The 25,622-nt window shown below is 46.7% G+C and overlaps 2 protein-coding genes across 2 annotated transcripts; both read left to right on the plus strand.

The window, feature by feature from the left end:
• Positions 1–94: 94 nt before the first annotated feature.
• Positions 95–12,600, plus strand: LOC146270981 (polyamine-transporting ATPase 13A3-like). Its single transcript, XM_084707368.1, has 33 exons — positions 95–520; positions 1,974–2,051; positions 2,357–2,530; positions 2,656–2,829; positions 2,980–3,050; positions 3,191–3,274; positions 3,361–3,430; positions 3,564–3,698; positions 3,804–3,876; positions 4,140–4,271; positions 4,388–4,555; positions 4,666–4,823; positions 4,985–5,173; positions 5,265–5,326; positions 5,525–5,675; positions 5,940–6,062; positions 6,206–6,223; positions 6,609–6,759; positions 6,909–7,029; positions 7,148–7,272; positions 7,486–7,655; positions 7,737–7,859; positions 8,274–8,353; positions 8,498–8,540; positions 8,647–8,756; positions 8,921–9,017; positions 9,108–9,180; positions 9,274–9,451; positions 9,632–9,813; positions 9,906–9,994; positions 10,127–10,207; positions 10,559–10,654; positions 11,043–12,600. Exons 2-33 carry the CDS (start codon positions 2,001–2,003, stop codon positions 11,217–11,219), a joined length of 3,729 nt encoding a protein of 1,242 aa, XP_084563494.1. The 5' UTR covers positions 95–520; positions 1,974–2,000; the 3' UTR covers positions 11,220–12,600.
• A 5,906-nt stretch (positions 12,601–18,506) lies between these two features.
• Positions 18,507–20,069, plus strand: LOC146270982 (transcription factor HES-1-B-like). Its single transcript, XM_084707543.1, has 4 exons — positions 18,507–18,764; positions 18,876–18,971; positions 19,145–19,232; positions 19,354–20,069. The coding sequence occupies exons 1-4, from the start codon at positions 18,657–18,659 to the stop codon at positions 19,842–19,844; spliced, it is 783 nt and encodes a 260-aa protein (XP_084563669.1). The 5' UTR covers positions 18,507–18,656; the 3' UTR covers positions 19,845–20,069.
• The last annotated feature ends 5,553 nt before the right edge of the window (positions 20,070–25,622 follow it).

Genomic DNA, 25,622 nt, shown 5'->3' on the forward strand with positions numbered 1-25,622 from the left:
CCTTTGTGACCAATGTAGATCTTAGATTTTCGCGATAAAAGGTTGACACAAGTTTGATAAGCAAACGGGCAGAGATGAGAGGACTACTGACAGAAGTTAACTTGAACCAACAATCAGATTCGGTAATATAGCCTACGCTTCGCGGAGGTAAGATTGGGCTATTTATTTGCTGCCTCCAGATCTATTGAATTGCGCTTCCTTAATGGGTCACAGCATCTCGCATCTCATTGGTAAAAAGAAATTGGGATGAAATAAAGGAAAATGTGTCCTCTAATGACCTCACATCCTGTTTTTCACTTCCTTTTCAATGGTGGTGGACCAATTTCGGTCGATCGGAACCCCGCGCGGAATAGACTCCAGCACATTGTCAATATTGCACACGCGCGTGTTCCATTGGGCACATTCCAGATCGCTCATGTAAAGGTGCGGAAGACTTGTGAAATTGATTTTTTCTACTGTTTTACCAAATTATAACCAACAATATGTATCATTTGTAAGACTAAAAGGCCGTTGTATTCTGGTAAGTACCGATTTCTTTACAATTGCGCAAATAAATGAATTGCACATAGTTTTATAATAGTAAAAAAAACTGCAGACGTGGGGATGTTTGCGCGATAGCCTACTGTCAAGACATTTTTATGGATTTCCTATTATAACTTTTTTGATTTTATACGGTCATTTTGAATTCAGTTTCAAAGAATTGTATTTGCAGGTGGTTGAATTGTGGTTATACAGAGTTGAAGAAATTTTGTGTCTCCAATTTGCTACAGTGTGTCTCCATGTAACCCAAGCCTACTGAGGCATTTGGTTTATGAAAACAGCTGGATCAGCACCAGTTTGTCGACATTAGCTTCAAGCAGTGGAAGAGAAATACATTCATGTTCACATGAACAGTACATTATGAAGTAAATGTGATATTTTTTATGATGTAATGTTGGAAGTCCATTGCTTATCAAAGCAGGGTAGTAGACAAGGTGTTTGTGACCAGTTATCTGACTACACCCAGTCAAGCCAAGGTTGCCTGTTGACGAGTACAGTAAGAATCCATAACTTTCCAAAGGATTCCATATGAAAGGACAAAGGTGGCACTGAGTATTATTTACTACAAATAAGACTCTAAACTGCAGTGGTTCAGAAACATTCACACCAGTTGTAAACCAATCTGGTGGATCATGTTTTATTTAGTTTATTATGGTCTTGGAAAGATTGCTTGTAGTTGAATGGGATGTTACAGTAAAATGGCATAGGGAACAATGTTGACAGCTAATGCTAAAGTTGGTAGAATTCAGCATAGGTACCAAGATCGTCAATAATTATAATATTTTAACTAAACCTAAAAAGACCAGAATGTCTTATGCTTTACATGCTGTAAGACCCTCTAAATACAGACTGTAAGAAATGCATGACTAATTAAATGACCGAAACTATCTCTGAAAGGGAAAGAATGTGGAGAAGATCTCGGTCAGCAAGAGGAATGATGGGTCATTTACCATAGGTCAGGGAAGGGGGGGGGGGGGGGTACAAGGGTCCTGTTTAGCACCAGGGAAGTTGTGGTCAAAACACAGTTGTATGCCCTCTCCTATATGGTAAGAACATCTTTAGTCTAGACAGGTTGACGCACACCCAGGGATGAAAATAAGGATCTGCTCAAACACCACTATTTGCTTCAATTAGTCTTGAATGCTTATCTTTAGCTTATCTTAATTTTATTGCTGTTAGCCACTGACAGTTTAGGTCTTTCCAGTTGTATCCCCAGGGTAAACTCCTGACCTCCCTGCTTGACATGTGAGCTTTTTTGGTTATGCATTAAGCTAGTGTTGTTCTTGTTGCAACATCTTTATTGGCCCGACAGGGTTAATGTGTTCCGTGATAGCCTAACATCATGATTTGATGATGTTAACAAGCAAAAATGCCAATATTATCCCAAAAGTCTGTCAACATCTGTACATTTTTAAAAGACTGATTGTTTTCAGTTTGGCCTTTTCAAGACGTCTAACAGGATGGATAACAAAGAGTTGAAGATCATCAATCAGGGCACGGAAGATGAAATGGTGAGCCAACAAACCAACAACAATCTGAATTCTTCATGTTTTGCAACAACAACAAAAAACTTCCACATGGCTTTGAGTCTGGAATCACTGAGGCGACGGAGTATTCCCCTCGAGTGAAGTACAGAACTTTCAGTTCTAAGAGATTTGCCTGGTCATCTTGCGATTCAATTGTAAACTTGCAACAAGAGTACCTTATCTATAAACCTAAGCCCTTAACAGCGCAGCATCTTGGAGGTGTCCACACTCAGTCACAGCACAGCACATTTCCCATTACTGACTAACCTGTGTCCATCATTATCCTGTAGGAGGTGTGGGGGTACCGGCCGTGCCCCTGGAAGATGGTCTTGATGGGGGTGGGGGCGCTGTGCTCTGGGGGGCTGCTGTTACTGCTGCTCTACTGGCTCCCTGAGTGGGGAGTCAAAGGGACCTGCACACACACCTCCATCCGAGAGGCACACACACTCCTACTCCGGTCCACGGTAGGATACAGTACTCACACCTACACACATACACACCTACACACGAGAGATTGAGTCCCAGGTTGTAGGTCTAGAACGCTTGCATTGGTTATCAGCCCGTTGATGATGTAATTGTTCTGTTAAAGGACGAGTTCAGGCGCTGGTTTCGGAGCACGGTGCGTGAGATGCTGTCTCCAGGAAGGAGGCCTTTTGATAACCTGGAACCCCCAAACGCTGCCCACATCCCCAACGGTGACCAAGCCTACAGCGCCTCTCAGGAAGAGAGTCACCAGAAAGACGTCCATCGGCAGCATTTTCAGGTAACAGGATGGCATGCTGACCCTCCTCAACAGAAGAAGCCATTCAGCAACGTGTGTATCAAGGGGACTGAAACAATATGCTGTCAGTGTTCTTTATTGAGCTCTGAATGTCCTCACTACATTGTTTCTCTCTTTTTTTCTTTCTCTCAGATTCGCTACTTCACCCTCCACAGCACAAAATACTATTGGAATGATCTGACACAGAATTTTGAAGTGTATAAGTAAGAGTGCCATTATAAATCATCCAAATCAGAGTTATATTTATGAAGTGTGCTTTGAATTCCTCTGACCACATTCCAAATCAAATTGCTCTTCATCAAGTGGATGTGAAAAGTAGTTTGTGTGTGCATTGCTCGTCTAGAGGCTTGGAGGATATTGGGGTGAGCTGCTCCAGTATCCACTCTGACCACAGCTCAGGTATCGACAAACTGCTGCAGAACTACAGGTACACACACACACACACGCACACATAGGCACATACTCCAGGTTACAAGTGGTGATATGCTAATTGCTTCCTTCTACTTTCTACAGGAGATTGTTTTTTGAGGTCAATGAAATTGCAGTGAGGGTGCCCTCAGTGTTCAAGCTCTTAATAAAAGAGGTAGGTCGTATTTGCAATATCTTACATCCTTATTAAATATGTTTTATAAAAACCATCCTTTAAGAGTGGATAGTCTGATTTGTGAAAGATGAATAATGTCCTTTTTGAAACGGTTTTCTTATCCTCTCCCCAGGTGCTGAATCCGTTCTACATCTTCCAGCTCTTCAGTGTGATTCTGTGGAGCTCAGAGGAGTACTACTACTATGCAGCGGCCATTGTCTTCATGTCTGTCATCTCAATAGCCACCTCACTGTATACCGTCAAAAAGGTGGGTAGGCAGGCATCCAAACATGTTCACAGGACCACGGTTGACCTTCTTAGCTGTTCCAGACGATTTATGTGTGATTCTGTTGCGTATTTGTCCGAATACCAGCAATACGTGATGCTTCACGACATGGTGGCGTCCCACAGCATCGTACGCGTCTCTGTGTGCAGAGGAAGCAAAGGTACATCACAGATCTGATAAGAGCGGTCATGGTAATTATTACCTACTGCATCACCGGTAAAATACATTTCCTTCTTCCTCCTTTACTCTAAGTCGTCGCGTTCTGCTGGCCCGCGATACCGTCCATTCCATTTCTGCTCATGTAATGTGTCCGCATGAGGTCATCGCTCCGCACGCATACTGTCACGGTCGGTTAGCGAATACATCGCCGTTTCAGCGGACGGAGATTCAAAATAAGAGCTGTGCCGGTGTTGTGTTGAACAGAGATCGAGGAGGCCATGTCCACAGACCTGGTCCCCGGTGATGTCATCGCCATCCCAACCAATGGGATGATCATGCCGTGTGACGCTGTCCTGGTCCAAGGCACCTGCATCGTCAATGAGAGCATGCTCACAGGTGGGACACTCCAGATGGCCTCCCGTCCCAAACGCTGTGTAAACATCCTCGTGATATTATCATAGTGAGGTCTTGTATTTTCATATTGTATGTGCGTGTGTGTCATCCATCTCCAGGAGAGAGTGTTCCTGTCACCAAGACCAGCCTGCCTAGCTCAGGGGACGAGGGAGCTGGCATCTACAACACAGAGGAGCATAAGAGACACACACTCTTCTGTGGCACACACATCATCCAGACACGCTTCTACACCGGAGAACTGGTCAAAGCAGTGGTGGTCAGGACAGGTAAGAGACACGTGTGTGTGTGTGTGTTTGCATAAATCAGGTATCTGGGTCTTTCAGAAACCACAACAGGTCCAACCTTGTGTTTTTTTCTCCCATGTGCTCTATGTTAGGCTTCAGTACAGAGAAGGGAATGCTGGTACGCTCCATCTTGTACCCCAAACCTACAGACTTCAAGCTGTACAGAGACGCCTACCTATTCCTGCTGTGTCTGGTGGGCGTGGCTTGTATCGGCTTTGTCTACACTGTCGTCCTGAGCATCATAAATAAGGTGAGTCTTCTCCAACGGGTCCATGAGGTCTTGTTTATTTCAGTTGTCCGCCATCTCCTTTGCCTGTGGGAGGTATTCGGCTGGATGACGGAGGCGGCCATTTTGTGTGTATTTAGTTGTCAGTCAGAAGTGTGGATGTACTCGTCTTCTTCGCTTCTCAGGTTCCCGCCAAAACCATTGTGGTGGAGTCTCTGGATATCATCACCATCACCGTGCCCCCTGCTCTGCCAGCAGCCATGACAGCTGGTATAGTGTACGCCCAGCGTCGCCTGAAGAACGCCGGCATCTTCTGCATCAGTCCCCAGAGGATCAACATGTGCGGGCAGCTTAACCTGGTCTGCTTCGACAAGGTATCAGCATGAGTGTGTGTGTGTGTGTGATTGTCTCCACCGCACTGCTTTCTCACCTAAGCTAAACATGCATGTCTTTGCAACGTTGCAGACGGGCACGCTCACTGAGGACGGCCTGGACCTCTGGGGGATTCAGACTGTTGAAGAGGGCAGGTGAGAGGCCCTCATCATGCCTCTTTCTTTCTAACTCTCTCTCTCTCTCTCTCTCTCTCTCTCTCTCTCTCTCTCTCTCTCATTATTTCTGTCTCTCATTATTTCTTTCTCATTCTCTCTCTCATATGGTACTCTCTCTTCTCCCTCCTCTCATAGGTTGACAGGTTATGTTTGTTGATTTTTCTCTCCCGCCTCCAGCTTCTCACCTCCAGAAGACGACCCTGCCAACGAAGGCCTGGTCAAGACTGCGTTCGTGGCCGGCATGGCCTGCTGCCACTCTCTGACCAAGATCGAAGGAGAGCTCTCCGGAGATCCGCTGGACCTCAAGATGTTCAACGCCACCGGCTGGGTCAGTCTCAGTCCGCCTGTCTCAGTCCTGTCACGGCAAGACGTGGGGACCTTCTCCTACTGGGCACGACAGGCTGACTCGCATTCAGTCGAGCACTCATAGCGTCCCTCTGGACACCAGTCAGCCCGTTGCCCTGCCACATGCGCAGACTGTCGCCTAGGAAACCCCTTCTTTTGGACGTTGTAGCATGTCTGGAAAGCCTGCCAAGGGACCGTGTTAATGGAAGGAGCCATGTTTTAACGTCAGTGTGTTTGGAACATTTAGATCCTGGAGGAGCCTACCGAGGAGGAGACTGCCCTCCACAATCCCATAATGCCCACTGTGGTTCGGCCGCCCAGGCAGGGCGCCCCCGGGGCCGGCCAGAGTGCCAGCCCGTCCCAGAACATGGTACGGCTTTCACACGCCGCTCACGCCGCTGCCCAGCCAAGCCGTCTGTTGCTCGTACCGTCAACCGTCTGAATATAGAGCATGCGTGTAACTGTTGTGGTGAAGGATGAAATCCAATCCTCTTTGTCTTTGTTGCTTTTCAGGAGCTCTCTGAGCTGACGGTAAGTGAACTGTTGTCACATCTACATTTCAGTTCCTTGTTGGACCTCACTGTTGGAATGTGATTGGGGCAGTGAGGGCAATACAGCCCTATCACTGATCAAGCATGTGGCTTGAGTAGATCATTGATGAGTTCCAAAGAAGGAGAGATGGGGGGGGGGAGGGGAGAATGGAGGTGTTTTAAAGGAGACATTTGCATTCAGCAGACGTTCTTATCCAGGGTGACTTACAGTAAGTACAGGGACATTCCCCCGAGGCAAGTAGGGTGAAGTGCCTTACCCAAGGACACAACGTCATTTGCACGGCCGGAAATCGAACCCCCAGACAGTGCCTCCCGTGACAGATGGACATGGTGGTTGACCCTGTAGAATCTCTCTCCTCTTGCAGGCGTACGAGATCGGCATCGTGCGCCAGTTCCCGTTCTCCTCGGCCCTGCAGAGGATGAGCGTGGTGGTGCGCAGGCTGGGGGAGAAGCGCATGGACGCCTACCTCAAGGGGGCGCCAGAGGTTGTAGCCAGCCTCTGCAAACAGGACACAGGTCAGCATGGATACACCCTACATAGATGCCAGCTGCATAACAGCAGCCTTCAATTGCTTCCCGTCTCTGCAGCATATTTAATGGCATATTATCTTGAGGAATGGATTTCTTCATGAAATTTAAAAGAATCATGCTATTTCTCTCCCCAGTGCCGGAAAGCTTCACAGAGACTCTGGAGTCCTACACCAGACAGGGGTTTAGGGTCATTGCCTTGGCACATCGTCAGCTGGAGGCCAAGTTATCCTGGCACAAAGTCCAGAGCCTGAACAGGTGTGGGGAGTCTAACCCTCTGCGGAGGGACCGGAGTTACCATATACAAGCATATACTGTACCCCCAGCGGAGGCGGAAGTAACACTTTTTGTTTGTTTTTGTTGTCGTTCCTGCCAGGGACCTGATCGAGAACAACATGGAGTTCCTGGGCCTCATCATCATGCAGAACAAGCTGAAGGAGGCAACGGCCGGGGTTCTGGAGGAGCTGCGGCGAGCTGACATCCGCATGGTGATGGTCACAGGTGCTGTGCACACACGCTGTCCACCTCACACTGTCTTGTGTTCACTTTCACACCTTCAGGTGTGCAGTTCACAGGTTTGTTTGATATATATATATATTTTGGAAGGAGAACAATAGATCGAACTGTGTCGTCCCCCCCCCCCCCGTTCTCTCTTTCTTTCACCCTTTCTCTCTGTCTCTCTCTGTCTCTCTCTCTGTCTCTCTCTGTCTGTAGGTGATAATATGCTGACAGCCGTGTCGGTGGCTAGAGACTGTGGGATGATAGCCCCTCACGAGAGGGTGATCATAGCGGCTGCAGCGCCCCCCAGAGACGCCCAGCCTGCCAGGATCAGCTGGCAGTACACCGACGACTGCGCTGAGCAGCTCACTCACAAAGACAGCCAGGTAGGTGATGAGCGCCAGCGTGCCGTCTGTCAGTCTCCTCCCATCCCCCACGAGTGGTCATGGGTCCCCTCTGCCTCCCAGCCGGTGGACGTGAGTCTGGAGGAGCATGCTTGCAGTGAGCAGCCCAGGCAGGGCTTCCACTTTGCCATGAGCGGACGGTCCTTCGCTGTCATCACCGAGTACTTCCCCGACCTGCTCCAGAAGGTACAGCCACTGCCCAACGCCCTCGAGATTTGCTCTTACTTACACAACTCTGGCTGTGGCAACCCAGTATCATGCCTCCGTGTGCTCTTCGAGACAAGAGCACGATTGCACGACCCTTTCCATCCTACACAGGAAATATTTGAACCCATGCATTTTAAAAGGGAACATTTCTCTGTCTCCTTTGGCTTTTTAGCAAACCAAACCATTTACCACAGTAAATGTTCCACAGTAAATGTACCACAGTTCATTTTTTAACAACAAAAAACACTGGACAATCGTGCTCTGGGACACCATTCCATAAACATGGTTTGTGTCTATGAGCATGAAAAAAGCTTGATGCTGGGTGAATGTGTGGAGAGAGAAAAAAGCTTGTGCTGTAATTCCCTGTGTATCCACTTGGGGGCTGTGCTGTAGCTGCTCCTGCACACCGCCGTGTTTGCCCGCATGGCCCCCGACCAGAAGACCCAACTAGTGGAAGTTCTACAAAGTCTGGAGTAAGTCTCCCCATACCGATAAACTCACGCACCACATATATGGACTCTCGATGGACACTGGTACATTTGCCATTCTTTAAAGAGGACACGGTTAGTGGTTATCGGCAGGTCTATAAGTAAGTCAGCGCTCTGTTCTGTCCATAGCTATACCGTGGGGATGTGTGGTGATGGTGCCAATGACTGTGGTGTGAGTATATGTCTATCAGTCTGTGTCATCCTTGTCCATCGCATCGTCCATTGTAAACCTCCTGTCTTGACCGACCCTTTAAATAACCCCCCCCCCCCCCCCTCAGGCCCTGAAGAGAGCTCACAGTGGAATCTCCCTGTCAGAGCTGGAGGCGTCGGTGGCCTCCCCCTTCACCTCCTCCACCTCCAACATCTCCTGCGTGCCCAACCTCATCAGGTAGACCCCCCCGCCCCCATCACCTCCAACATGGAGGAGATTTCCACGCACGGAAAACGGAACATCCATTTGAAACGTGTCACGCAAATGAAATCCTCATTCCAGATTGTTATGTACGACTGATTGTGGGAGATAAATCGTGATGCTCGTTTGTTCCTCCGCAGGGAGGGCCGAGCAGCTCTCATCACCTCCTTCTGTGTGTTTAAGTTCATGGCCCTGTACAGTATGATCCAGTACATTAGCGTCACCCTCCTCTACTCGGTGAGTTCCGTCCCCGGCCCTGCCAGGTGTGTCGGTCTCGAGTCGACCGGCTGGGTCTGGGTAAAAACGTCTCCCTTTTCCTCCTCTTAGGTCCTCAGCAACTTGGGAGACTTCCAGTTCCTCTTCATCGATGTCGCCATCATTCTGATCATTGCCTTTACAAGTAAATCTGGTCTTCCAATGCGGTGTCATGAGTGATTACTGCTACACAGCCATGGTCACAGACATGAATACCGATCTGTGTGTGTGTGTCCAGTGAGTCTGAACCCGGCGTGGAAGGAGCTGGTGTCTCGTCGCCCTCCGTCCAGCCTGATCTCTGGGCCGCTGCTGTTCTCCGTGCTGACCCAGATCCTCACCTGCCTGGCCTTCCAGGTGCTGGCCTTCCTCTGGGTCCGGGGCCAGAGCTGGTACGAGGTGTGGACCCCCCTCTCAGAGTGAGTCTCCTCCGCCCTCGTTTGTGGAAGTCGGAGAGAGTAGACGAAGGGGGCGAGGAGAGACCTCGGGGAGGGATTCTGAAGGGAGGTGGATCAACATCAGAGGGAGAGACCCATGTCCGGGTGTGTATTAAGGATAAACTTGATGGTTGATCCCTCTCTCGATTGTCTCCTCAACAGTGCTTGCAATGTGTCCAGTAATAATGTCTCCCATGGCCCCAACATCACGTTGCCCCACGACCACAAGAACATCAGGAACTACGAGAACACCACACTCTTCTACGTGTCCTCCTTCCAGTACTTGACTGTGGCCATCATCTTCTCCAAGGGCAAGCCTTTCAGACAGCCCAGCTACAAAAACTGTAAGCTCCTCGAAACGTTCCGTCAGGCTCCTCAGCCCGGTACTTTTCCGCATACCGTCATGTGACCGCCCATTGACCCTTGACCCCCTCAGGGCCGTTCATGCTGTCCTGTCTTGGGCTGTACATCTTTCTCTGCCTCATCATGCTGTATCCTGTTGCGGCCATCGACAACTTCCTGGAGGTACGTGGTGATCCGAAATGGATAAAGCTGATGATGTCATGGGGGGGGGGGGGGGGGTGATGTGTGACCAATGTCATGTCTCAGACGCAGTTACGTAACGAGTCCTCATCCCATTGCTGTCTCTCCCCTTAGATTGTGTGTGTTCCTCATGCGTGGCGCATGACAGTGGTGGTCATTGTCATTTTGAATACAGCTGTGTCTTTCCTGTTGGAGGTATGTCACAGGGAGATCTCTCTGAAATGTGCAATATGTACCAGTGCATTTAGACTTTTCTGTGTGAGCTTCTTTTTTTATTTTATCCACTGTACCACAAATTCTCCCTTGCTTTGAGTGATCATGCATGAAGAAATTTGAGATCAAACCGCTCAGATCAATTTAAAACAGCCAATGACAAAGAATCAATTCTGAATCAGCATTGAATCCATTTGATTCACATGTGTGTTGACGGCTACTTTTTGCTGTGAGTGATATTCATTGTTTTTGCGGGTCACCTGATCACCCACGCCACGATGTATGATTAGCAGCAATCTTGTTTCACTCCGCCCCTGCTGAAATCTCCTGTAGACCTTGGTCCTTGACATCATCTTATGGAGGCTGGTGTTCAGCCGTGACAAGCTGGGGGGCAGCCATGACATGGCCTCTGCCACTCACTCACCTCAGGTTGGAAAGCTTCACCCTCTTTCTCCCTCTTCCTTTCTTTCAGCATTTATTTGTTTACTTTCTCTTCACTGTCGGCTGCCTCTCTTCTGAGCGAGTGTTGCTATTTAAGCCTTGCCATAAACTAAGATCTTTTCCTTCTGCCTTGTTGCGCTCAACCGTCCTCTGCGTTGCCCTGCGAGGTATGACGCGTTAACAAATGAGCTTTGCTTTGTTTACTTCCTGGTTAGTTCATCATCAATGCGGTGAACGTTACTTACATTCATTCATTGCACAGTCTGTATGAATGGAGCAAAAAGAACCAAGCACACAGCAAACTAAATGAACCACATTGCTGTGTAGGATTTCTGAATTACTGTCGTGTGTGTGTGTGTGTGTTATTTGAACCCAGTCGGTCAACGACCGGTGGGGCTCGGCGATCCTCTCCTGGCTGTTTTGTCGGAAGAAGACCCCGAGAGCTCGCTACATGCACCTGGCCCAAGAACTGCAGGACCATCCTGACTGGCCCCCCAAGCCCTCCACACTCACCTATGCCCCCAGCGCCCCCCACATCGCCGTCAGCCTGTGAGGCACAGCCAGTCCTCGTGCCGTAAAATGGTATTGCTCCTCCTACATCAACATACCGAGACAGGGATCTGACATTTCTTTGTACAATACAGAACTCAAAGGTCATCATATAGAATTGGTTTCTGCATCCATCTAGTTTCCCCCCACTCTGATCCAGGGTTGTACAGTGTGAGCTGAACATCCAATAACCTAACTAGAATCTTCCACACCGTGAACTAATGCATCGTCTCAAACCAGCACCTGATCCACAACCACAAGCAAGTGACTTATTCCATAAGAGTCCTTTCCGCCAGTAACACCCTACCACAGAGTGACTGTCCAGCGAGCCTCGCAAGGCCAGCGTCCTCCACCACTCTGACATCTCACCCCTCACTGAACCATCACCGTGCCTCACCCCACCACAACTGTGACTACTGAAGCATTCCTAGAGTGGAGCAGTTCAGCCCGCTGCTCGCCTACTGCCTTCTGAGCCAACCGGGACCAAGAGAGGCACACGAGCACCAGAGGAAGCTGGCTGTCGTTCCTGCTGGATCCCGTCAATGTTATTTACGTCTTAAGGACCCTGGGGTATTCTACTAACTCTTCCTGACTTGTTTTGATTGCTGCTAATGAAATATCAATAAAGAAAGGGAAGGTTTATTGTGACGATAATGACCGGGGAAGCAGTGGGATGGATATCTGTCGACACACACCAGAATGATGCCTTTTGTAAGACTTTTGTTTTTAATTGTCAGCGGTACTACTGCATTTGATATGGCCTTCCAATGCATTAATAATATGTTGCTGTATCTCTCAGTCAGAATTGTTAACATTTTCTGATTATTGTCATTCTTCCTGTGGAAGATAGAGGTACGAGAGAAACCCATGAAAAACGTGAACACTGGTGCCTTGTGCTTGTGTGTGCGCACATATGTTTCTGTGTGTGAGTGTGTGTGTGTGAGAGAGGGAGAAAGAAAGAAAGAATCCAGTATTTTTCCATGTCCTTCCTTTGAATGCATTATCTTCTGTTTAAATGCTGAGTATCCAACAAATTGACCAACACATTTTCACATAATTATTACTGATTCCAAAATGTTAATCATATCATTCAACATTCTAATGCATTGCATGTGATAGAACTGCTGCTTTTATCAAAGGGAATCGTTTGTAAATGTAGAAAATGTATGATTGTGTTTTGTATTCTTTTAAAGTAACTGACCATTAACACCCAAACTTTATATAACATTTGTACATGTTACTTTGTTTAAAATGTATTTATCAATTGCTTTGTCTGGCAGGAGTTTTGGTCAAATTATATGAACTTATTTGATAACATGTTATTTTAACAAAGTGTAATACCCCCTGAACCACCAACTAAATTAAACCTTACATTTTTAACATTATTAGCTTTCCCTTTCTACTCTGAGGTAAACTCACTGAACAGGGATTTCGGGAAAACATCCTTCGTATTTGGTCTTTGGAGAAAAGAGCATTCTCAGATTCCCAAGACAGTCATTACATTTCCAGATATAATCTGGATATTAAGGCAGTCCTGCCTGCTTCATGGGGGGCTGACCTCGGTCACACTTTTTCAGCCTCAGTCTCACTGATCAATTATGAGCTCCCCCAGCCTCCTCACTGCCTGGCATATGGGCGCTTTAAAGCGCGAGAGTGGAGGAGAATGAGGGGTATCATTTCATGTGGAGATCAGGGCCCATGGCTGTGAATGGGTGGATTTAGGGGGACCCTGAATAAGAGAGGGGGTTCCAGGCTATGCCAGTGAATGGAATTTCCCTGAGATCAGGGAAGAGGAGCCTGTTTGAGAATATTCATGATCAGGATGAGGAGGCGTCATGAATTGATGTGTGGATCCTACTTGTGTTGGATGATCTTTTTCGTAAACAGTGATATATTGGAATGGGGGGACCTCTTGCTTTGGATCCATGTTTGCAGTGTCCTTACCAGATAGTGTTGCCTCTCCTCGCGGCAATATGGGTTGGTTGTTGTCTTTTCCTGGATTCCTTTTGTATCCGTAAAGTAACAGATGGAGGGAATGAACGTAAAGGCCCAAACAAACAGGCTTTATTTCTCACAGTTAGTTGATCATCAAGAAAAGCTCTTTTCAAGCTTGTGCTGGTTATTCGGGCTATTCTGACCGATCTGGTCTCCATCGGGTTTCTTTAAAAAAAAGTTGTCCAGGACCTGAGCTTTTTTGTCATGTGAATACTTCCCTCTCTCAGTCTCTCTGTTATCACAGACTCTGACCTTTGGGCCTGCTTGTTGAATAGCTTGTAGGATTTGGAAAAAAGATTGGGGGGACTGTTTTATGTAAACACATTTAGGAAATACACTGCCTTCTTGTAACTGGGCAGTAGTACCTTAGCGCAAGGGCCTATCCCCAGCGTTAGTGAGTCATCCGCAGCTCTTCCACAGGATCTGTGAGACACTCATAAGACCATCTCCTTGATTAATAGTCTGGCCACAAGGCCAACCCGATGCTCACTTACGGTTCGACCCATTGTACCGATGACACAAAGACGCCCATGTCTGGTAAAAGGCCTGCGACGGTCTGTACCCAGGCAGAAGGAGACAAAGCCTGCCTCCTCCCTCCTGTCCCCTTAGCATGGCTTCTTCCCTCATCCTTTATGGCCTCCCCTGTCTTCCTCCGTTATCAGGGGGATACGGTTGAATGGGCTCTGTGGTTGGTCAATAAATTCAGTGATTCAGGGGGTGGACAGTTGCAGCCGTGTTAGCGTTTGTTCGCAGGCTTGTTGGAGGGATGGGCCCCGCCCCAGGCCTTATTGTGTCCGCCGGTCCCTCGACAGGTTAGAAGTCAATGGAGAGCCTTGTGTGGAGGCGGCCGGGGCAGGGACGGGGCCGCCTCTCACACGGCGTTCACATAAGGGGGAGGACAGGCTCAGATCGCAGGGGACACTTGTTAGTGTGGGGCCACACAGCCATGTAGACCTGACCCCCCCACCCTCTCCCCAAGGGGCTCATGTAAGATTCAGCTTTTACTCTACCAGTGGTTAAGGCCCGAGCTGTACTGAGGTAAGGTGATCTGCACTTAGGGGCCAGGAAAGACCTTGGTACATAATAGTTCCGCAGTGTATCTTACACTCAATGTGTAGCCATCAGGGTCACAATAAAATGAGGTCAGATCTTGATTTGACAACCAATTGCACTAAACTAAGCCAATGCTTGTAACAAACTCGGATCCAGTACTGAAACTTTTTCCACTGAACTTTAAATTCGAATTTTTTTACATTTCCCCAAAATTCTATTCAAAGACATTACGTTCTTTCTTCTTGCGTTGATGGACAGGTATAAGTCTCTAGAATGGAAGCGGCCCAGAAGGCCGTGAGAACAACTTACGCAGAAGTTGTCTTTCCCTTGGCTTGATGCTGCACATGGGAACAAACAGCCGAGCTGAAGCACTGGCGAAGAACGAGAGGAGAAAGAGGCATACATATAGAAACTGACAAACAGACCAGGGTTTTAGGAGACAGAGCGCTGACAGCAAAAGCCTGTCGGGGGACTCAGGGACTGTTGGACTTAAAGGCATGACTGAGGCCTAACTGTCATGAGAAGATGAGGGTTTCCATGACCACCCAGGAGCCACACAGCAAGCATGTGAGCAGGGGAGGCCTTGGGGGCCGGGGCCGGAGCCAAGGCTGGGGGATCACATGCACTAACCAGGGATTATGTGCATAAGTGATGAGCACTAAGCCGGCAGGTGAAGGAGGGAGGCCCTGGGACAAGGACCACGGCATCCCTCAGGACAGCTTCCCCCAAGAGAGTGCTGTGAGGCTGAGCTACCGTGTGAAGGGGGCTCAGTCAGAGGTCCTCCAGTGCTGAAAGGGCAGCCCCCGAGGATGCTTTCACTGGGTAAGTGGCCAAAATAGGGGTCTTGTGAGTCATCTTGACTGGCAAGAATGGCCATCTTCACAATCATAAATCCCAGTGCAAACACACTCATGGATATGGACTTGGGTAAGGGCAAGAAAGCAATTCAGTAGAGTCTTTGGACTGACTTTGGCTGGGTCCCGACTTTTGAGGGTCAACAACATATGCCACAGTAGTTCAAATGTCCTGTGTAAAATCATGTAGCTTGTGGCATATTATCAACAGCCTCGAAATTAGCAGTTTTAAACAAACAAGTATTAGGGGTTATTTATGTGGTGTGGTACTGTTCCCTTGATAGCCGTGTCCTAACAGGAATGTGTTTGAACGCTGACTGCACAAAGAAATCAAATACCCATGTTCCATAGAAAGAAAGACATCACAGTTAACCAACCTCCCCCAACACCTTTTCAGGACCATGGTATTCCTCAACATATTAACATGTAAATACACTTAGATACTTTGACAATGCGCTCAAATGCATATAATCTACATGTTAACTAGTACTTTAAGGAGATTCCACCGATTGAATGTGGTTTAGAAACACTTTCATGTCTGGGTTTTAAAAATTAAATGTGAGGCCTCTCTCTGAATCCCTAAAAGAGTTTTTCAATTTGACGAGGGAGAAGGGAGACCCACATACCCTTTGTAAAGAGAGACCCTGAGTTCAATAAGACTTCAGTCTCATTGCCTTTGCTCCAAGTTGAAGGTCTAAACGCTGGCTTTTTAAGACAGAGCCCCAGTACGGTGACAGATGGCAGGTTGTTATAGTCCCGGGAATTGTGGAATACCAGTTGCTATGGTCCCTTTCCCCCGTCCAACTTCCCCTTCCAGAGCCCTAAACAGCATCCCTCCTGTTCAGTGACTTGGAAGAATGGGACTTGAAAATGCTCAGGTTGTTGTTGACAAACATGGGATTTTGATGTACTGCCTTAATCTCCGATCCCCTTTATCCCCCAGTTCGCATTGCTCTCTCAGTATCTGATTACCATAGGATGGAGGGAGGGGGGCAGGGGGGGCAGCAAAGAAAACACCACACCCATTGAATAAACTAGAGAACACAAACCTCGTTTTTTTCAGCCTCCTCTTATCTCCTCCAGGGTTTAATCTTATGCCCTCAATCCTTTGCATCCCTACCTTCAGTAAATTCGACCATATTTTTGGCTTGGGTGGTCGTCAGGACAACCAGTTATTTCCCATCCACGAGTCCTCCCTCCTCCCCCCTCCATCCCCTCCTCTTTTTTTTGTCTGGATAAAACAAAGCAGAGCCTGAATGGGCTCTGAGGTAGGTAAATGTATTCAGTGACATCAGCCAGGACGATTCTATTCTGTCCGGATTCCTGTACCACTTGTTTCCAGCCTTGTCTGGGGGCTGGACACTCTGTTGGTGCCATTGTCCCACGTGTATTCCACACAGGCCTGCAATTAATGGAAGCCTTGTCTAAGGCTTCTGGAGCAGAAACTGCTGCTGGGGTGGGGGACAAAAGGCGGGCGGGCGGGCGGGCCCATGGCAGGGAGTTGCTATGGGAGGCCCCCCTCCTCAGGAGGGGCTCAAAGGAAGGAGGTGGGGAGAAGACTCGGAGCCCTGGGTGAGATGTTTAAGTGATCCCCCCCTCTGTCTCTCCCCATCTGGGCCTGAACGCTCACACTCTGCCAGCTAAAAGGTAGCATTCCCAGATTTGGTCATTCCACAGCCCTTTTGCTTTGACGTGACAGCAGTGCAACTGGGTTGGGGGCTAGTAGGCTAAGGGGTGGATGGGGGGAAGGGAGGGGACACATATTCCAAACCAGGTAAGGACTTAGAGATGGCATGGCTGCTATCCCTGGCAAGTGGACATTCCTAAGGAAGAATATTAGGTGTGGGGTAGTTATGCTGTTATTTTAAGATGAACAATAATGTACAACAATCAGGTTGATGTGTACCCACTGAGGAGAATGTTGTTTGAGGTTGCATGTGTTTCAAAATAAGCTATACATCCTGGTGAAATATTTGCCCTAGGTCACAAGTCAGTCTAATCTTTGACAGTCTGGAACTCCTCCCGCCCTCAGCATCCTTCTGTGGATGGTGGTTATCAGACACTGCTGGTCTTCGATAGCTTTCTAAGCCCGCTTGGCCGACCCTGCACCTCTGTTCTCTTCCATACGCTGGGGTTCCCACACTGATACAGATCTGGAGTGTGCCATAAAGCATAGTTATAGATCACTGCCACAATAAAGCGCTGTCTCTGCTCCGCCAGCAGGCTCATTGAGAACAGGACTGATAAAGGGTCAGGATGAGGCCTCTCCTCCAATCCTGCACCTTTCCCTCGTCCCTTGGACGGCCAGAGCCAACTGAAGATGTTTCCGATTATAAGTCGGAAAGTAAATCAAAGTGTAACACATAAATGTGCTCGCGCTCCCCTCCCTAATGGTTTATGTAGTCCCCCAAGGGAGGTTCAGAAGAGAGGGGGTTGTGTGAAAAGGGGAGCGTGTTTAGGAGGTAATGAGGCAAGTAGATAAACTGGGATCAGAAGAAGGGCATTGCAGTTTTCAACCATACTTACAGACAGTTTAATGCCTGTTTCACCTACAATTAAAACTGAATTGTTTTTATACACTGGGTTTTATTCCACAAACCCCTTACTGTTAGCGCTACTTTGCAGACCATAGGAAGTATATGGAGCAGACCCTGACCTGGCTTTTGGGGTCATTTCACCTCTGAGGTTTAAGGAGCTTTAGAATGGAGACATGAAGGCATCTGAAGTCTATCAAGAGAAGGGGAAAAGTCTGAGTGATAACCTTGATCTGCACCAGATGGAGATAGTTCTGATGGAACAGAGTTGTCAAAAAAGCTCACAGCAGGTCCCATTAGACGTATTGACGTCTTCTCTTTGTTCTAAAGACGGAGAAAATTGAAATAGTACTGTTGAAAGGTGATCTCTGAAAGGCAAATAGCATAAATGAAGAGAAAATCGAGAAACGACCACAGAATTTATGTATTGTGTCTATCGGCATAATCTGACACGAAATAATCACTGTCACATTGACTGCAGTTATTCTGTAAGAAAAAAAAATATTACAAAAAGGTGAAATGCCAATAACATAATTAGAATTTTAAAATAACATTAAATTATGTTACATTCATTAAATAAAGTAGTATAATTTTGTTTTTCAATTTATATATTTTATAGAAAGAGCGCCGTGGATCCATATTAAGGTTCCATACATTCAACCTAGCAGCCAATAGACGTCTTTCTTGCACGAGCCAACCGTCTCCCGTCAGCAGCAAGCGCGCGGTCATTGGTAGAAAGTTGCAGTGAGAATAAATTTTGGTGAAGTTTCACACGAGCCATTCGCGTGGAGCTCCGCTATATAAATAAGACCGGGACAATTTTGACGTTGCGTTACAAACCAGCAAGGTGTTTTGCCAACTCTGCAAAGTTTCTGTGGCCCACATTGTGATGTCTTGTTGTGATGCTAAGTAAATAGGGAAGATAAACTGGATAGCCAACTTCATTACATTTTTACGTTTTTGTATATTTGGCTTGTTTTGGGATATTTTACCTCGAAATCCAAGATGCCTGCCGATACATTTGGAAAAGCATCCCCATCATCTGTTGCTGCCACCCCGGCGAGCGTTAATGGTACTCCGGATAAACCCAGAACTGCCTCTGAGCACCGAAAGGTAGGGTATATCAACGGATTATTGTAACAAACTTAGTTTCAAACGTTTTTTTGTAATGACCACAAGTTCCATATAAATGGTGTTTAATTCATGTTTGTTTTCCTCTTTAAGTCCTCAAAGCCTATAATGGAGAAGAGACGACGAGCACGAATAAACGACAGCCTGGGTCAGCTAAAAACTCTTATTCTAGAGGCATTAAAGAAGGACGTAAGTGCAAAAATGACCAAATCTATAATATCCTTGACTTTGAACGCCTAACGACACATCCATACCCAGCAAGGCCACTGCCTATACTGGGGTGGAATTTTAAAGGTAGCCTAAGCATGAAGTCACGGCCAACCTGGTTGATTTAAAGGGGGAATGTGTTTTATCAATTTTAGAGCTCCAGAAATTCGAAGCTTGAGAAGGCGGACATTCTTGAGATGACAGTGAAACACCTAAGGAACATACAGCGTCTGCAAATGACTGGTATGAGTTTCTTACGGACCATTGATTTATAATTTCATAATATCTGATATAGCCTAATCTAATAATATAATGAGCATGATGATGACTGCTGTAATCTAACGCTAATTGCTTTCCTTCACAGCTGCTGTTAACATAGATCCATCCTTAATGGGCAAGTACAGAGCGGGTTTTAGCGAGTGCATTGGTGAAGTCACTCATTTTCTGTCGACGTGTGAAGGCGTAAACACCGAGGTCAGGACAAGACTTCTCAGTCACTTGGCCGGCTGCGTGTCGCAGATCAACCCGGTGAATTACGCAACTCAGCGCCTGATTCCCACATATCCTCCGCAACCGGCGCTTTCCCAAGCCATTGCACATATTCCGAGTGCGACACCACAGTTGAATGGATTGCCCTGCAAAAGTGTCTCACCTGTCAGCATCCACCCGGAGGCGTTTAAGTTATACAGTGGCCTCCAAATTGTACCGGCGACAACCGATGGACATTTTGCTTTCCTTATTCCCGGCGCAGCTCTGGCGTCCTTAAATGCGCAAAGCGGCCATCCAGCACTTGCCGTGGCGATGTCACCTGGAGCTCCCTCGGTCACTCTAGACTCGGTGTGGAGACCATGGTAGCGTCCCGACGCGCCATTAGACGTGAAAGACATTACACTTGTTTTAGAAGAACATTTTACGTTTTTTGAGGCCTCTAGGCTATTGTATATATTTTGTACAGTTTATGCGTTTTCCATTAAGAAATCAAGAGTAATGTTTACATAAAGTTCAAGTAATTGATAAAACATGTTGTGACTGAGATGTATATGTTTTTCATTGGTGATTTTCATTTGATATCGTTGTACTATGAGATCGATTGCATTGTTCAATCATTAATGCTATCCTTTTGGATCAATAAATTGTTATTGAAACTTTCAAAACTTCAGCTAACCTACTTTCAAAATTGTTACACCATATTCTTGACTGAAAGATGTGTTATAGACCTCAGCAGAAGGTGTAAAAGGGTTCCCATTGAAACCCGTAGCAGTCAAGGAAGTTAGAAGTTATCATGTGTATTTCACACAGGCCTGTACCTTAATGTGCACTAAATAACACCTGTTTGGAGACCAGCTGTGTGTATGGAATACTTTTTCTCACCTTCAAAATGTGAATTCAGAAAATATTAAATATACTGTATGAATATAAATATGTTGGTCATGGAATCAAGGTTTCAAGTCATTGATCTAAAGGTGTGTGACCCCATGTAAAGCAATCTGATATGATGTTTCCTCATGTGGAGGTATTCCCACTTCTGAGTTCATATTGATTTATTGATGAGACATCATGAGATTTAGGCATGGACATTACACCCACCCACCCATGCCCTCGCTCCATGAAGAGGTATCTCCCTCTTAATCCACCTTGAATACATCAGTCAGTAACAGGGAAACCTCCGTCTGGGAATAAATAGCTCCCAGATGAGGTGGGTAACCTGAGAGGGGGCCGTGAGAATGACTCTGCCCTTCAGATGCACTTCCAGCTCCGGGAGGGAGGTAGGCAGTCAGCCCGACACGTGCAAGCTTGTCTGCCTGACAGGGAAACAAACATACTGGAGGACAGAGCTGTGTCTGTTTATGCTGGTCTGAGAGGAAGGTTATACAGAGAGCATACGGGGATTGTCCACTCCAATTTCAAAGTTTATTTGGGTTGCCAGATTGAGTTCCCAGTTCCCACCTAGGTTGAGAAGAAGAAAAAAAAAAAAAAAAAAAGCACAGTTTACCAGATATGTAGCACCTGTTGCAACTGTGAACAAACCAGACTGGAACTCAAACTGTGTGGTCTGAAAACATGGTAAATCGTGTATTTCTTTCTCAAATCAACTTTGTTAAGGAGTTGTTAAGGGGAAATATTCCTTAAGTCTCGTAATTCAATTCCAGTGATCCTATTTTCACACAGGAAGTGTAGACTATGTTTGCACATGGGATCTGAGTGGCTTAGCTTAGTAGGCAGGAGCCAGCGCTGTCCACTTAGCAGTGAGTCAGAGGACTGACAGCCCCAGTGTGTGTCCAGTGTGAGGTGCTCACAGTGGGACGTGAGGGGGGGCTTGACTAGAGGTCACAGGTGCCTGTCAGTCGATTCAATAAGACAGGTCAGCTCAAACAGCTTGCTGCCCCAAACAGTGTCCCAGCACCAGCACCACACCCACTCCAGGATGTTTGCATTCATGACATGATATATTTTCGAGGAGTTACAAGTTGTAACTAAAATAATGTCAATAATTGTTTGCATTGGTAGATTTTACCACTTCACACATCTGAAAATAGATTTTGTCTACAAAAATTTAAAATTATTGCGTATGCAAAACTAAATATGACAGTCAATTAAGTATTTCTCTGTTTTGACCAAATTTCAGCAGCCTGGTGTGGGAGCACTAAAAGCCAAATAGTGCCTCCCCTATCAGGACAGGGCTTTTAGAGGAGCCACTGAAATACAAAAACAAAGGCTGTCCCCTCAGCAACTCAATGGCTCCTCTCTTTGTGGCCTTCTCAGTCTTCATAAAAGACCTTCCTCTTGTTTATCCAGGAAGAGGTTTAATGGTGCGAAGGGAGAAGTAGGGTGGGGGGCATGCTGTCACTTTCACCATGCTAAAGGATCATTGTTGTGTGCTCCTGGAGGCTTTAAAAGGCTTTAAGAAAACTCAGGCATCAGGCAACGTCCCTCAAAAAACATAGAGGACCGTTTGAAAGCTCCAAAACAGGTTGGTGCTTTCCTCAGCTCCTCTCGGGGTCTTCCATGGCTATGGGTCTGATACTTGAGGTATAAAGTGGGGAACGTTGAATGGGTTTGGATAGAGAAAGTTCATTCACTGATAAATACCCCCAGTGTTCACCAGTGTCAGTCACCCTCTGTAGCCCTTGTTGTTCTGCTCGTCCTTCCTGCCTGTTTCCTCCATTCCCGCCTTCTTCTCCCATCCCCCCAGTTTGATGTATTTTTTCCCCCCATATTTTGTAAAGGCTAGGCCGAGTTAGTTCAGGCCAGGCCCCTTAGTGTGATCCATGATTGATGAGTCATTCTTCACAAAGTCGGTGACACACTGACAGGAACCCCGCTATGGGAGTCCCTATCTTACTGACGTGTACCGGAAATCTCTGCCGGGACTGCCTTTGTGGTAAACCGGCCTCGTATTGTTCTTGGAGATGGAACAATGATTTCAGGGGGTTCAGCAGTTCCTCCTTAAATACCAGGCTGGTGATAGGCACAGATACACTTGAACCCTGTTGTGAGTCAACATTCTTGTCTCAAAACAAGAGGCTCAGTTCATTCCAAATCTCTTTCAATTTGATTCATTTGACTGTTAAGGTTGTTGCTATGTTGTTCGTAAAACACAACATACTTCAGTCTTCGGGGTGAACCGAAAGTCAATGTGACAATATTACATTGAAGCGGTCTGATTTATTGTTGCCAAGCCATGTAGAATAATGGTTGTATCCAAAAACCTCACCGTAATTCATCCCTCGCTATCGGGACATCAAAGATGTTGTTGGGTTAGGTGTCTCTAGGTTTTATTCAGTCTGCTCCTTGCCATGCTTGGCTTTTTGCCCATAAGGACTTATGAACAGGACCATAAAGATACACTTTCACTGCAGGTGTCCCTTCAAAGTAAGACGTCCCCATAACTTCTGGTGGTTCAGTTACGGCCTCTGCCTTTTGGTCTGCCCAGACAGACAGGGTAGAAAGGCCATGCGGGTAGCATCTGGGGAAGGAGTTGAGCCTCAGCTGATAGAGATTACAGAGAGTTCTCATGCGTGATACGTCTTGGAGAAAATGGTTGGTTTGTCAGGGGTTGGATGGAGCTGGTGGAAGCTGGTTTGTGAAGTCTAACGCCTGACAAGATATGAGACATGAGCCACTGAAGCACGTCCTGTGGGATTGAGTTCCTGAATCTCACTTTGTTCTCACACATGTTGGATTGCTCTAGATTTCTTAAAGAGGCCTGGACTCCTTCTACTGGGGTTTTGTCACCATTAATCTTATTGTAATTAGAGGAATTGAGTTGTTGGAGAGGGGAGATTAGTTGTCTCGTTAGGAAGAATGAAGTCCTAAATGTATTTCAGCACCTCCTCATTAGAATCAAGGATACACAATGAAGCAGTGGTAATGTGAATATTAAAAGCTCTCCATCTGGAGTGTTGCAAACAAAACCAGGATCACAGTTTTAAAAGCAAGGTCCCTCCAGCGCAGCTCTGTTGATTCTTCCCCAATAATTGTAATTTGATGATAAGGAGCTTATAGCCCCTTGTTATCCCCAATACAGATGACTATACAAGGCGCAGTGCACCAATAAGGTAGGAGATTACCAGTTTGGGTGATGTCTTCTCGACCACTTAACATCTGCACCAGGTCAGCTGTACTAATTTGGTCAGAGACACTCATTTAGCCCTCTCTAGGGGGTCTGGGCACATGGAGGAATAAACACTGACCCTCGTTTTCCAGGACAGAGTGCCAAATGGCCCATTTGTGCTTAAGGGATGTGGGTCACAGTGTCACTGTGTGTGTTCTCTTCTCCTCCTTCTTGTCATTTGAGAAAGAGACCTAATAGCTAGCTGTGGTAGCCTTCGGCTGAACGTATAGCTCATTCCTTTAGAAATGACTATGTGAATTTCTTAAATTCATTGAATGTTATGAATAATATGTTATGAACAATATTCATAACATTGACACGGGCCTCCAAAATGGGCACACTATAGCTGTCCGATATATCATTTTGTTTGGATTCCATTTTAATCAATGACGAGTTTATGTTTATGACAGCAGACACTGCAAAAGGAGGAGTCAGTCTCGGGTAGGTTAAAACTGGTTCGGTTGTTTCAGTCTCAAATGACCAGTGGGAGCCTTGCTCCCTCAGCCTGTGGATCTCTAATGACCCTTGCCCTTTGTCCCCCTAGACCTCACTATGCCCTCACAAACTCTCTCTTCTCCCTCGCTGTTGAAAACTCTGTGGGAAACCTCCCGGTGCATTGTGTTGTCTGGACATTGTGTGTCTCCCCTAGATAATTCCCTCCCAACCCCCACAGCCCAGATCTTCAAGCCTGGTCCCCCTGCCCAGCCGACGAGGGCTGGTGTGAAGTATGGTGTCCAGGGCTAACTGGAGTGGAGCAGAGCGCTGGAATCTGGCTGGGAGGTTAAAGACAGCCTTTTATCCACCCTCACAGGACACGGCCAACACCCTGCTGCTGTAAATCTGCCCTCTGATTCCTCTGCATTCTAGAGAGTGTCAGTGATGGATATTGATGGGTGAATAGGTAGTGACGAGAACTCTATTACACTCCAGGAGAGTAAGGAAAAACAGAGAGGGGGGATTTGTGTGTATGAGTGAGTAAGAGGGGGGGTGAGAGAGATAAAGTGTGTGTGTGTGTGTGTGTGTGTGTGTGTGTGTGTGTGTGTGTGTGTGTGTGTGTGTGTGTGTGTGTGTGTGTGTGTGTGTGTGTAAAAGAGAAATCCTAATCTCGCCACTTGACCTGCTCTCTGGACATCAGCCAATTATAGTGGTGGTGTGCAGCTTGTGTTTATGTATACAGACTAATGGTCTGTGAGTTCTTAACAATCAGGGTTTAATAATTGCAATGCCATGGCAATGTCTACATCAACATAGTAACAGTGTAACTGCTAATTACATGTTTTTTACTGAATGGATTGTATTGCTATGTATAGTAATCAATGACAAGCCAAAGATCACTGAATTGTGTAATATTTATTTGTTGTGATATTCATAGTAGGCCACCAGTACGTGTTCCTGTGTCATCAGTTTGAAAGCAGCTTTTACTGTCATTCAGCAACTCTGTATTCCAGTCTGTTTTCAAAACACACATTTTTATTGTATTTTCATTGTTTTTATGATGTGGCCTCCATTGTGTTTGATTGGTAACAGATTTTAAAGTGGTACCTCCATTACTTGAATTGGCTGACGAGGGATTTTGGATCTAAGATCCTTCTACCCCAGTGTGCTCATTAGCTGACAAGCCTATGTATGGTAACAATATTTTCATCCTTGAATTTGTGTTTGCCCCCTAGTTTTGGCCAGAGGAGGATTACCAAAACTAGCCCTCCAAGCTTTGGAAGCCACTACTATGTCATTTGAATTGTGATGTCATTCAACTCAGACCAAGGACCCAATTGACCCAACGACCCCTGACCCTTGTAAACTTTGGGGTTAGAGTGCCGTATTCAAGGTGTTGCCATCTGTGTGCCTCACTTTGTCCCTCCCTCCCTCCTCCCCCTTCTATCTCTCCTTTCTCCCCCTGTCCCACCATCCCGTCCAGTGTTCGGAGGCAGTGGACTGTGAAGACATGTCTCTGGAGACGACTTGTTTGTCCCATCAACTTCTAAAACCTGAATAAAAGAGTGAAGGCATTGTAAGCA

This window comes from Hypomesus nipponensis, chromosome 10 (genome assembly GCF_054491055.1).
Source record: "Hypomesus nipponensis isolate SF chromosome 10, ASM5449105v1, whole genome shotgun sequence".
NCBI classification, from domain to species: Eukaryota; Metazoa; Chordata; class Actinopteri; order Osmeriformes; family Osmeridae; genus Hypomesus; species Hypomesus nipponensis.

Coding starts and splice junctions, on each gene's coding strand:
- LOC146270981 (XM_084707368.1), top strand. CDS start 2,001: ATGGATAACAAAGAGTTGAAGATCATCAATCAGGGCACGGAAGATGAA. Junction 4,824..4,984: donor TCCTGAGCATCATAAATAAG/GTGAGTCTTCTC, acceptor TTCGCTTCTCAG/GTTCCCGCCAAAACCATTGT. Junction 9,995..10,126: donor CCATCGACAACTTCCTGGAG/GTACGTGGTGAT, acceptor CTCTCCCCTTAG/ATTGTGTGTGTTCCTCATGC.
- LOC146270982 (XM_084707543.1), top strand. CDS start 18,657: ATGCCTGCCGATACATTTGGAAAAGCATCCCCATCATCTGTTGCTGCC. Junction 18,765..18,875: donor CTGCCTCTGAGCACCGAAAG/GTAGGGTATATC, acceptor TTCCTCTTTAAG/TCCTCAAAGCCTATAATGGA. Junction 18,972..19,144: donor TAGAGGCATTAAAGAAGGAC/GTAAGTGCAAAA, acceptor TATCAATTTTAG/AGCTCCAGAAATTCGAAGCT.